The following is a 13,790-nucleotide window of genomic DNA, read 5'->3' as shown; positions in this document are numbered from 1 at the left end:
CTAGCAAAACACGGTGAGAAATAAAGATAATAGATGTATTTACCATTATCAATCAGAAAACTTGTAAATTCAGATTAAATTTGAAAGATAATAACAACGAATGATGCAGCGCCGCTGCAGCACCGTAAATCCAATGACGTAAGTAAATTTATAAATCCATATGAGGGTTAAACTTCTGGAGGAAAATTGAAAGACAAAAAAATTGTCAAAAAATGAAAAATTGTAACAGGACACAAGATTGCATTACTGGCTGTACCTATTTAATGAATTATCCATGCATCATTATTAAAATACATATGCAATATTGATCGTGATTTCTTGCCATGATACTTCCTCAAACATACTATAAGTAACACTCTCATCAAAAGTCCATGCACCTATACTGAACAGAAACATAAACTGAACATCAAAAGTAAGCAAATAAACATTAATCCTTAGAGTGCTAGGGCTATCACACTCCTGTCTCTCGCAAAAAGTCCCGGGAGCATGATAGAGCTCCTCCTGCAAGTTAATTTTCATTTTGAACTATATACTCTGTTTAAATTATTGTATATACAGTAAACTCTTGATTTTACGAAGCAGGATTTTACGAAGTTTTCGATTATACGAAGTGATGTTGCGGTCCCGGTGAAAAGCCTATGCTAAATACATGGCGCTATTCGATTATACGAAGTTTCGATTATACGAAATGTTTTGAATTTACGAACCTCGGCTCGGTCCCTAGGAGCAAATGGCATTCGTTTATACGAACTACAGCGAAAAATTTGTCAACAAAACTAGTTACGCCGGCGTAAGTAGCTAAAAAATCAGCGCTTCCAACTGTGGTCCATCAAAAGTGCGAAATCGTAAATGATAATGCAACTTTGGAGAGAAATGGGTCGCCAAAAACCTCACTGTGGGAATTTAGGGGAAGTAGGAGTTCAGTAAAAATATCGCGGCTGACATTATGCCCCTATTTACGTGCCTGTTCGTAAACATAGCATCGACAATAATTCGTAGTTTAACATGTCAGGAAGGTCGCGCGGAGTATTTCGTACACCCCTTTTTAACCCTTTGCACTGCTGTGAACGTACTTCGAAAACTACTTGACTACTTTTCGCCGAAGCACTTCGAAGGGTCCCTAATCCGGGACCCTTTCCTCGACGAGCTCACCCTCGCTGGCCCCTGAAACTGGGCTATTTTTTAATGCATTACCTGACGTAACCCTGGGTTTCAAAGGGCAAAGGTGCCATGGGGGGAAAAAGAGTCAAGTGCGTGTTACTGTGGGGCTGAGCGTCAACCAAACGGGCATGGACAAAATCAAGCCCGTTGTCATTGGGAAATTTGAAAGGCCACGGTGCTTAAAACATGTAAAATTGGAAGCCCTCCCAGTTTTTTACCATGCAAATAAAAACAGCTGGACGACCCAAGAAATTTTCCAGCAAACGGTTATACGTCAACAGAGAAAAATTGCTGGAGAGAACCGCAAAATTGTTTTAATAATGGATAATGCCACCGTACATAAATACGTGGAAGATCTAAAATTGGCTAATGTTCGAGTCCTCTTTTTACCCCCGAACTCGACTAGCAACTCCCAGCCCTTGGACCAAGGCATTATCCAGAATTTTAAAGTCCTGTACCGGAAGAAGCTTGTGCGGTATAACTTGGATCGGTATGTATACATTCATCTATTTTGCTCATGTGCGTTTGGATATCGATTTAGATATTTTTATTCATGATTATCATTCTTTAAAATATATTTGCTACTTTTAGAAATGGGAACAGAAATTAATAACATCCCGAAATGGACGTTGATACATGCAATCCGCGCCATAGCTGAGTCCTGGAGAGAGATTTCCTCCACTACCATCGCAAATTGCAGGAAATCGGCCAGATTCCCTCCGATAGCGCATCATGAGGATGTTCCCGAGGTTGGTATTTGATACAACTAACCTAATAGTAATTTTACTGCTTTAGTATCACGGCTCTGGTTGAATCGTTACGTTATACCTTCAGGAAGCTGCGACAGATGAAATCGCGGAGGAGATTAGTGGCTTAAAAGAAGATTTTAAAAAATATTTGGAAAAAGCAGGAGGAGCACAGCGCGCAACATCAAGTGATATATTGCGCTAGATGATGATCTCCAGGCTTGCGACGATTCGACAGTGGTGCCTGTGTCCGAAGAAGCAGCGGCCGGGACTAGTCAGAATAGCAGTGACGACGATGATGAAAGTGAGGAAGTAATTCCACCTAATAAAAAAGAAGTATACGCTGCCTTCCAAACATTAAGACATTTTGATCTGGCTAACGATTTGGACCCCCAATTTAATTACCACTTATGCAAGTTAGAAACCATGGTGGAAGCGGCGATGGAGAAGGGAAAAAAGCAAAAAAAATAACAGATTTTTTTGGGTATTATCTTTTAGTGTATATATTGGCCTTTGTGAATAAACAACTTAAATATCTCAAGTATTGGGCTCTATTTACCGCCAATTTATATTTCAGGCTTCTCGTACCTAATGAAGACGCACTTCCAAGTCTAACCATGAACTTTCTTCTCACGCGCTTCCCAGTTCTCCCATGCTGAGAGTTTTCTTTCCAAAGCCTTTGTTTACTCCCTCCTGCCGCCTTTGGCTGATCTTGCTGACACCCACCTTACGCATCCCAAACCCCTCCTTCCCCAGCATTTCCCATTCACTCCCTTCCTAAGGTCACGGAGCTTGCGTGCGTCGTAACAAAATACGGCCCCCAAACGTAGTCTGAGGCAGAGCTGAAGGACCTTTCCCCACCCTTCTTTCTCCTGCCCCCTTCACCACTCCTTATGCTGACCACACTTCTTTCCTCAGGCAATCCCCATCCCACTCTTATTCACCCCACCCACTGGGAATGTTCTCCGACTGTGGAGAAGGGCATAGTTCATCTTTACCGGCAACGGGGGTAAGTTTTTAACCGGAGAGAGGCTGGAGAAGTATAGTCAGGGAAATGGTGCCGTGCTCATAAAATTGTCTCTCTTCTTCTCTGCCGACTTTAAATTGAAATTTAATTATTTTATTTGCGCTTTCCACTCTATATTTATTTACGATTATGACACGCCTATTTTTTAGTGCTAAAACTGAGAAAATCTTCGCTCTATGTCTATGATCCTTTGCATAACTTTCAATACGGCGGAAAAAGAAACACGAAAACTAAATGAGGTGAAGGTACAGGTTTTTGTGTATCATTTTTGGGAATTCACGCAAGTGAACCAATACTTTACCACGTTGAGAAATGATAAAACGTCTCTTGTAGGAAAACAATCAATGTGGATAATAACGTTTCTCTCTCTATTTCTCCGATACTGTAAGATGTTTCTCCTGTCGTTTTCCGGTTGGAACCTTGCTCCTGTCGGCATAAAAGGAGAGAAACATACTATATGAACAGGTCACCTCACACCCGGTATGAAGAATATGGTCCTGATGAAGAATTAAGTCTTTTATGGCAGCGTCTGCAATGATGATGGAACACAGTAGTCGGTCGGAGAACTCAAACAGAATTTACTTCAAATATTCGCCAGAGGATAATCACATCCTACGTTATTTATGATCGTAATTGAATCTCAGTGAAAATAGAGCACATTCTGCTGAAAATACGAAGTAACTCGAAATATTAACTTACGAAGGTTATTTTGGAAACGGGCTAAGACCCTCGTTTTTCTTTTTTTCTCGTCACTGAGCGATAGAGGGCGACATAAATGGCGTTTAGGCCGGCGGCCGCTAAAATTCCGTGGGTGTCAGAAACAAATATCTATTATAATAAATATAAATAAATTATATCTATAGTAATATCTAGAATAGATATTACTATAATATCTATTCTAAATTCATTAATGAGGCTAAACCACAAATGAAAAGTCTCACTTGTGCTTTTGAATACACATATAAATTCCCTTGTAATTAAACATAATTTTTTTCCTAGGGTATCATTGCAAAATCAGCAAAAATGCCTAGGCAATTTTAGCATGGTATCTAGAAAATCCATTGGCACTCAAAGGGTTACGATACAAACAAAAAGAGATTAACTAGGCAAAAGATTAATTTATCTTCATGCAAAAAAAAATAGAGTCTAATTATTATTTGGTATATCCTTCTTATATAATAATGGTTTCCAGTGGTGCATGCACATTAAAAAAATTTTCACCTGGGAGTAAGAAAGTTGAGTCTGGCTGAAGTGTGATCAACATCCAACAAGGGTTGGTCTCGACTGCAGATCTGTATGGAATACTTTTTAAAGTAGTATTCCTCAAATGTCTTGTATTCTGATCCAGGAAATGATGATTTAGGTGACAAATGAGTGCAAATTTCAGCTACATAAAAATACTGTTGATGGAAGATTAAGAAATATTAATCTAATACATTCAATACTTGCTATTAATTACTGATAAACTCAACAGCATCACTTCATCCAACACTTGAAAGGGCACCATCTGAGTGCAACATCCCTTACCTGTGGCTGGTCTTGATTCCTATACCATGGCATTACAACAGCATCATGGTAAAGAGAAGCTTCAAACACAAATGATTTTCTTTCCTCTTCACTGACAGGTATGGGCTTTGACTCTCCTTTGCATCCATGAATAAGATCAACAAATTCCCAATCTACTTCAACCAGGTCTTTTTTACCATTCATGACTTCTGAATTATCACCTTCTGTAACAAAAAAAATGAAGTATTTAAAGGATTAAATGATCATTGATACCAGTAAAATTGAAATTGATATTCAAAACGCCAAATTATTTTATCTCTACGGATCAATTTAATTTGCAGGATACATCCAACAGAACATAAATTGAAATTGCGAGCGACAGAAGAAAATAGATTTTTCTACAACCATAAATATTTGGGAGTAAAATCGACCATTTTTAATGATCTGAAAATATATGAAATTGGAATTTTTTCATAACAGGAGCATTCCAGGAAAAAAAACATGAAAAATGTGAAAGAATTGTAAATCTTTAGTTAGTAAATAATAGTAAAATATTTCTTCCGAATTATGATGAATAGTTCATCCCATTAAAATAAAGCAAATTGCAGGTGCGTATCTATAACTTAAAAAGCATACTCAGTGTTATTCAAATGCAGGAAGAGTCACCAATAGAGAGAGTTTAAAGTAGGTAATTGGCAGATTTTATTGTAATAAAGAGTTATAGCTGATGGCACCTAATTAACAAATAAAAAAAGGAAAGGTTGACCAATACAGCTTGATGGATGAAAGCAATTAATATGGAAGAACCATTATATAAGGAATTCGATGGATCCAGAAAGTAAGGAATTTGTTATTGTATAATTTTTTGATAATAGAGCTAAAATATTTCCCCAAATTTTCAATGATGTCATAGCTATTAAATTATGTTTCAATGAAAGAGATGGTATTCATTAACTTGAGCACCTATTGTTCCCATAAGCTCGTAAATTATGATTAAAAAGCTGTAAATATGCAAATCAATAGTTCTTCAAGTTACTGGATCACTACGTTGTAAGATTTCCAAAGATTCAAAAAAAATAATTTCACACACGCTTGATATTATTTAAAACAAGACTTAAAACCTTACCTTCATCAGTTCCCTTGATCGTCATTGTTGGTACAATCAAGTAGGAGTTCTCAGATGCTACTGGATCAAAAGCCATTAAGTATCGCTGAAGTCTCAGGACACCAGCAAATGTATAATTGAGAAATGCCAGGGCTTTTGATAGCTGCTCTTCTGTAAGTAAAATCTGTTGTGGCTCTGGTAGAGGACTACCATATAGGTTGCTGGATAGTGCCTGCAAAACAAATCACAGTGAAGCAATAAATCAGATACGTTTTAACAGTTTAGATTTATGAAACTTAGTACATATAATAAAATGATTCACAGAATCTTAACAGTCACTACAATATGTTTGTTAGACACAGAATATGCACTTGTATGCACAGCATAAACTACAGATCATACTAAAAAGAGCCCCATTATCATTATCTTGAAGAACAAGTTTTAAAATTAAATTCAAATTCACAATAATTTCGATCATTGAATTTTTATAAATTGAATACATTAAGGAAACAATAGAGAAAAGGTGACTTGAGAAGAAAATTCAGAATCCGGTAATAAACTACTCATGTACAACTAACCAGCCCTAAACAGTTCTCCACAGTGGCATGGTGGACTTGTATGATACAAGTTGTTAAGAAGCTTCATTAAAACTGAAAAGAGGGAAAAACTATTACATATTCCCATTTCTAACTACAACAAAATTTAATTATTGCAAATGCTATTGCAACCGCTGTGCCAAAAATCTGCAGAATATTTGTTAAGCCACAACATGTTTTTTAAAGCCTTTATAATAATAAAGACAATGTTTATAGATACCCAGTCCCTGAATGTGCCAAGGAAGCTTTTTTCCTTTCAGCAGTTGACTTTTGAACCAAAAGCCATCAATTTTAATAATATATATATATAATAATTGAGAGATAGAAAATCCATTCTTGGTCATTTTTTCCCATTTTTATTCTGGTTTCTATTTGATGCTTTCCTTCCACATTTAGTACCAACTCCATTGATACATATGTATAGTCAATATTTTGAGATGGGGATGAGTATGAAACGTAGATTACAGAAGGTTAAGGAAGAGAGAGAAAGAAACTGCTTTAGAGGGCTGGTTAGGTTAGTGATAGGAAGATAACCCACCGGATGGTAAATCAAATGAAAAATAATCAAACCACTGCTTTAGATACATACGTAGTAGTAGACTCTCGTTATTACAAACAACCTTGTTACGAAGTTTTAACAAAGCAAATCGTTGGTCCCAACGAAAAGTCTGATCTGATTATTACAAAATTACAAACATCTGTCCAGCCCCAGCGGTTACAAAAAGATCTTTCTCATTAAGTTTCAAGGATAAGCAACGGCATTTATGTGGATATACACTACGTCACATCGAAATCATTGCGCTACGTTTAAGTCACTCAACTTATATGAAGCGCAAGTTAGCTTTCAGAAATATGAACATCTGAAAAATTCAAGCATGCCCAAAATTTGACACCCTTGGAGTTGGCCAATGCTATGTGTGGTGTGGTGAAAAGGATTTCGCACTTTGGGCACAGTCTGAACAAAGTATCACTTAATCCTTTGTGACATAAGGAACTGTTCAAAGTTTTGCCCATTCTTCCTTCCCATGGACAAGGAATTTTTTCCGGCTTGAGCTGCATCGCACACACATCATTTGTCACAATTTTGAGTTTACGCAATTGTAATGCAGTGTTTCATTCTGAGGGATAACCACACTTTTTGATGCTTCATATGTTCATCAACTTACAAAGAAGGTCTCTGAACCAATCTTGTTTGTGAGTTGAGGACTTACTGAATTCAGGAAGATATTAACCCACAATTGAGTCATTCAGCAGACAAGGAGTTTGTTTTTCACATGTGGATGTGGTTGATGCCACATGGTCATGACAATAGGAAGGCAACAAGAAACTGCCAAATGAATGCGGAAGCTAAGAGCAAGGGAGTCGAAAATTGTTTTCCCAAGGATTACTTTAAAAGGAGAAGACTTAAGCCAAACAAGAATATTTTAAGATATTATTTTGTGAGAAATTTACCTCTTTAGTCACTAAAAAATCTAGAGAGGGCCATGCACGACTATACGTAAGGAAAATGAAGAGACAAGAAATTTTGGCTAGGTATATTTTTTCTGCGATGATTCCTAAAGGAAACATTCTTACAAACTTCGTTATCACGAACCTTCGGTTTTCTGGTCCCGGGAGCTTCATAATAACGAAAGCGTACTGTATTGAATTTTTCTTAAAGTCGATACGACAGAGAAAATAGAGAAGGGAATACAGGGTGATCAAGATATTTAGATTTATCTCGGTCGATAAATATCACTACATTTTTTAAATTTACATATTATCTCTAAAAGATGACTTTCTAATGTTCACCAATTATTTTCAAATTTAAATCATGGTAGCTGTGGACATTACGATTACTTACCACCTGATCATTTTCTGAGTATACCTGCCGGGGTGAGCTCAAAGAGATGTGATTAAGCACTGCTCCTCGGGATGTTTCACAAGGATCAAGGCAAACTCTGACTTCACCAGATCTGGTAAATATTGGAAAAGGGCATATCTGTTCCGAAAAAAATTGAATCATATTAAATAGAATGAATTGTTAAATAATAAATACACTAAAATGTAATATAAGGGTAATTTTTTTAAAATTTTATTTATCTCTTTTCATGTAGGTTCAGTTCACAAAAAATGGGTAAATATTTAAAATGGCGAGAGACCGAAGAAGAGTTTTTAGAGGGCTTTATTAAAACTGAAAAGAGGGCAAAACTATTATTCCCATTTCTGGCTCCAACAAAATATAATACTGGTCAAGTGAGATGAGAGTCATAGACGGGAGTCATAATTTTTTCACAATCCAAAGTACTACAAAGTATTTTTTCTAGACAAAATATCAAAAATATTGGTCCAAACAATTAGCAAAAGGTGGTAAGACAATACCAATGTGCATAATGAATGAATTTCCTACAATTAATTAACAAAAATAAATAAAACATGGCTTTCCCACAGTATAACTGATAAGAAATGTTTGACAAAAATTAATTAAGACATCTAATTTAAGCAAAATTAATTTTTTCGCACTAAATAATAATGAAAATAAATCACATCCTATGGAATTCTGCATCTCTTTTCCCCCTAAATTACACTACATAATTTTAAATTCTGAAGTTGAAATAACATAGCGAATTATTCATATGGATTACAACAAACATCACAATCGCCGGCCTCGGTGGCGGCGGGGTAAAGTCCTCGCCTGCCAAACCGAAGGTCGCGGGTTCGAGTCCCGCCTGGGTAAGTGAATCTTATCCAGGGCATGGATGTTTGTGATTGTTAAATGTTATCAACCCCGATGTAAAGGCCGAACAGTGCTGTTTTCGGTGGTGTTTGAAATAAATAAATAAACAATTCACTCACCTTGGGTATCTCTTTGAGGGTCAGGATGCCAAATCCACGAGGTGAATCTTCTGGAGGATGGATTCTTCTCCCTCTTGTGTTCTGCTCATCTGGCAAAGGGCAAACCAGTTTCATTCCAAGGTTATACAAGTATGCGGGATACATTGGCAATGGCCTGCAATCTGTAAGAGCATCAGCAGTTCGCTTGTAATAATACTGCCGCCTTTTGGTAGTTCCAGGCCTTGGACGATCCAGAATAGAATTTCCCAGAGTTTCTTCCCCAGCTCCACCCTCTTCTTCTCCTTCCTCTTCAAAGTCTTCCTCATCTCGTTTCTTCCTTGTTTTACTTTTGCGCTCCTTCACTGATTTGATTTCCTCTTTTGTTTCAATGGCAAGAATGCCAACAGTTTTTTCATCTTTGACTTCCATTGGTTCTTCACTTTTCTCCAAAGGTATATTTTCTTTTTTTTGTTGCACCTGAGGTGCATCACATTCTTTGATATTTACATCACGTTTGGAGCATGCACATTGAGTCATGCCATTTTCACCTTTTTTACAAAGAGTATGAATACATAATGACTTTTCATCGACTTCACCCAATTTTTCTAGACATAATGCACGTAGTTCACTTACATTTTTACCAATAAGCTCTTGCTTAGCTTCATCAGTAATGTTGCTTAAACTCTTGATGCAATTATTAATGCGCTGCTCAGTCATCACCTCATTATCCACTTCCCCATTTATTTTCACCCCAAGATGTTTAATGATTTCATCCGGGAATTTTTTTCTCTCCTTGTCATCATCAGCAATGGATGACAAATTTCCCTCTTCCTTTGATTTGTTTTCATTGTCTACTGAAAGTTTTTCATTCCCATTTTTTCCACAGATTTCTACCCCTAAACTGTCAAATTCTCCTTTCTCTTCTAATTCCACTGCATCATTACTAACTCTGCTTTGCTGCTTCCTATCATTATCCCTTGAATTTTCTTGCATCTCATTTTCAATCAATATTTGAACCTGATTACAGTTGGCAGCATTGTCTTCCAAAGGCTTAACCTCTTTGCAATCCACATCAAAACCTTCAGCAATATTTTTTTCAGAAACTTTCTCTGAATTTTCTTTTTCAGATTTAATGCTCTCTTCAAAATCTTCATCAGAATCTTCATCTTCATCTTCGTCATCATCATCCTCCTCTTCCTCTGATTCAACTTCAGCCCGAAAGCTTTCTTTTCCCACTGGCATCAAATCATCATCTAGTTCTTTTGCCTGATGAAGAATTTTACAGGCTTCTAAAGCAGCTGACCTACGTGCCAAGGCCCTACTTGGCATTGGATGGCCCTGAAAAAAAATAAAATAACACAAAATCAGTAAGCCTTGCTCATATCCCTAATCATAACTAGAGGCACTTCCTGTTTATTGTAATTTTTAAGAGAAAGCACAGAAACAGCCAGAAACCAAATATTGATGCTGTGGAAGCCCGTTTAGGGAGTATGACATTTTATGAGAATCGTGCTTTAGCGAGTGATAGTCTTTGTCCCGCCAAACGGCTTATGTTTTACAGGTAAAATAAATCGGATATAGCGAGGTCAAAAAGGTCCTTCCACTACCACACGAACCTAAACTTCCCATTCTTTATTGTTAGATATAAACGATCTTAGCACTGAAGAAATTCCCGTCCATTTTAGATAACTTCATCAAATAAAATCTTGAAAATTTTTGCATAAAAATTTAATCTAAGAATTTTGAGGTCAGTAGTGAATAGCAGCTATTATCTAAGCATTATTATCTAAGCATAAGATTGATATTTGTTTCCAACGTCTGCGATATTTTAACAGCAGCCTGCCTAACCGCCATTTGTGATGCCCTCTTTCCATGGTCCTTAAATACTGGTAGCTAATCTCCGGCTCAGGAGTGTTGCCTCGACGGACGCTTTTATCCCTCAAACGCCTCGCCTCAAACACAACTCTGGGTGTGTCTCTAAAAATGTCTCTAAAAATGTCTCTAAAATGAAACTTTAAAATGAAAAATGTTTCCTATATCATTGGGTGATTATTTTCCTTCCTCATATTTCCAACTGTTGATTTGGTGTCACGAGTTTGCTTATTTACTGGCAAGAACATTGAGATTTGAGCAATTTTATGAACTTACAGCATTTTCTTGGTACGATTCAATTATGTAGGGTTTAAGCAGGAGAGTGAGACTTACCCCGCGCGACCTTCCTCAAATGTTAAAATATGAATTATATGTTTACGAGTATGCACGTAAATAGGGAAACTGTGTCAGCCACAATATTTTTACTGAACTTCTACTTCTCCTTGAAACCTACCGTAAGTTTTTAGGCAAGCCCTTTACCTCCAAAGTTGCACTATCATATACGACTTCACACTTTGATGCACCATAGACAAAAGCACTGATTTTTTTGCTGCTTTCACCGGAATATGTATCTAGTTTTGTTGACAAATTTTTTGCCTTTGTTCATATAAACGAATTGACACCTATACATAATATAAAATGTATCAATTAAGTAACTTGGGTGCTAAGTTATTTCGAGTGAATTACATGATAACTCACAGATTCCATGCACCATCCACAGAATGCTTAATGAGAACAAGCTGGATGCAAGAAATGTGCCCTTTTTAAAGCTGTTATATTGAATATTCATGCTTTTCATTTCATTACATAGTTAACTATCATCATGCAAGCTGATGAATCTATTTAATACAGCAGACTCCCAATAATCCCGCTGCAGCATATCTGTGTTGTGGATTATCTGTGCATGATTTTCCCTCTTTTTCAATGTTTTCCTCGATCTTTATTTTAAAAATCATATGCAATATACCTGAATTACTACATTTCAAAGCTTGGATACACCGGGCTTATTATTTCCATTAGAATCCCCTTCGTAAAAGGGAAGCCATTGCGTGCTATCTGCATTCACTGAAGCTGCGTGTTCCTGTTTCCCAAGCCTCACAGTACACGACTGCACTCCGTGATCACGGATACACGTCCTGCAGCAGTTGCAACATGGGCAACTTGTGCGAGATGCGACTACGTGGCGTGGTGCCTGACAGTGCAGTTTCCGACGCTGCGCAGTGGCTTTGAAGCATTTGTGCAAACCAATTCTCTGTACAGGCATCCCCCGAGTTATGTATGTCTCGACTTACGTAAATCCATACTTACGTAAGCGATAACCATATTTCAAATGATTACGTTAATTTTTGAATGCGAGCGCGAAGAAGTAGATATTCGCTCGTACAACCTATGGTAGAAAAAATATCGAATAGTTATAGAGTTTTTTACGTGCTAAAAATAACAAAGTGACCCAATTTTGTCATTCCTCGAAGGAATTTTCATTAATTTCTGTAGAAAAATCGCTTATAAATCCCAAGTCAGCAATCAACGTGAAAATTTGCAGTTCTAGCGATGGATGTGGTTGCGCTCATTCCTGTACAATACAACTTGTTATACAGCATGCACACCCGAACTCAGACTTTCAACTATTTAAAAATTGTATCCTTAAGTTTGGACATTTCCATCTGTGGAATTAAAATAAAATGAAGTTCAAGCAGAAATCTTTATTGCGGAAAATAATTGTTAGTACCCACGTAACGGCATTGAAATTTTGAGTGTTGGCAATGAACGCCGCGAAAAAGTTAAGAAAAAGTTGACACACGATATTAATTGCGTAATTGTTTACATGTTTCTGGCGGAAAATTTTATTAAGTTGCATTTTCTCGTTTTCTCATATTTTGTGCAACTGTAAATGAATATTGAGTCATTGACAGCTTTTCCCCACTAACTTTGTTGCACGTTAATGATGGAGTTGGCTGAATAAAAGCTCACTTTTAATTAGCTTCGTGCTTTGGAAATACTCTTCGATATTTCCAGCAAAGTAAATATTCAAATGATGATATTTTCACGTTATTTTATTGGGATATGAGAGAATGAAAGTATGTTTCAGTGCGTGAAAGATTGAGTGTATGTGCGTGTGATTGTATCTAAGAATATAGTAAGTTACTGGTATTTTTTTGTGTGTTATTTGCTCGTAACCCTCGACAACCCTTCTACGTGTATTAACTGTGACAGTGAAACCACCAGATTCATCGATCAACATAATATATAAAAGGCAGAAGATATAATGATTATTGGTAGGTAGACGATGCATTCTTTGGGCCCTTAGATCACAGTATATCATTATGAATCAATTTAAGTATTCAGTTTAGTAATGTAGCGTTGAGATACCGTACTTTCCCAAATCCACGCGATCGGTCAACTCTGGGAATAATATTACGCATTTTGATTGGCAATGCTCGAGATGCAACTCTCAGACTACATTAATGTTTATCGATTTTGCATCTAATAACGTAAGAATACGCGGTAGAGTTCATGAATATCGCAGTGAATTGAACGAAACTTCACCGAGAATTTACCACGCATTTCACCACTGAGAATTTCACCCCGCCGATCGCAATCTCTGAAGCACTAACGCAAAGGTTCGACTTACGTAAATTTCGACTTACGCAGAATCTGCCGGAACGCATCTCTTACGTAACTTGGGGGATGCCTGTATTCATGATCACACACCCACCAGTGTGTGGTTTTTGAAACCATGTCTTATATGGAGCAGTAGGAATGCAAGTACAATCATGTTATCGCCGCTACAAAGATCGCGGTCTGGTGAAGAAAGCTCTCAATGACTTTGGGAAGCACTCAAAAATGACAGAATAAGTGCATAAATTATAATATATTGTTTGTTTTACATATGAACATTACAAGACATTAAAGTGAAAGTTTGTGTTATCCGTGTTTCCCAATTATTCGTGCCCTCTCTCCAT

At 37.0% G+C, this 13,790-nt stretch overlaps 1 protein-coding gene across 2 annotated transcripts in view; it reads right to left on the bottom strand.

The window, feature by feature from the left end:
• LOC124157810 (endoribonuclease Dcr-1-like) overlaps window positions 1-13,790 on the bottom strand; it is an 83,484-nt gene that overhangs the window by 36,086 nt on the left and 33,608 nt on the right. For both annotated transcript variants that reach the window (XM_046532839.1, XM_046532838.1), the window contains exons 14-18: window positions 8,977-10,293; window positions 7,985-8,122; window positions 5,567-5,777; window positions 4,462-4,664; window positions 4,156-4,334 (exon numbers count right to left, since the gene is read on the bottom strand). In XM_046532839.1, coding sequence (XP_046388795.1) covers window positions 4,156-4,334; window positions 4,462-4,664; window positions 5,567-5,777; window positions 7,985-8,122; window positions 8,977-10,293 — 2,048 coding nt within the window. The remainder of the gene's footprint in view (window positions 1-4,155; window positions 4,335-4,461; window positions 4,665-5,566; window positions 5,778-7,984; window positions 8,123-8,976; window positions 10,294-13,790) is intronic.

This window comes from Ischnura elegans, chromosome 4, assembly GCF_921293095.1.
Source record: "Ischnura elegans chromosome 4, ioIscEleg1.1, whole genome shotgun sequence".
In the NCBI taxonomy this organism is placed as follows: Eukaryota; Metazoa; Arthropoda; class Insecta; order Odonata; family Coenagrionidae; genus Ischnura; species Ischnura elegans.
This window is presented reverse-complemented; position numbering and strand designations above follow the sequence as displayed.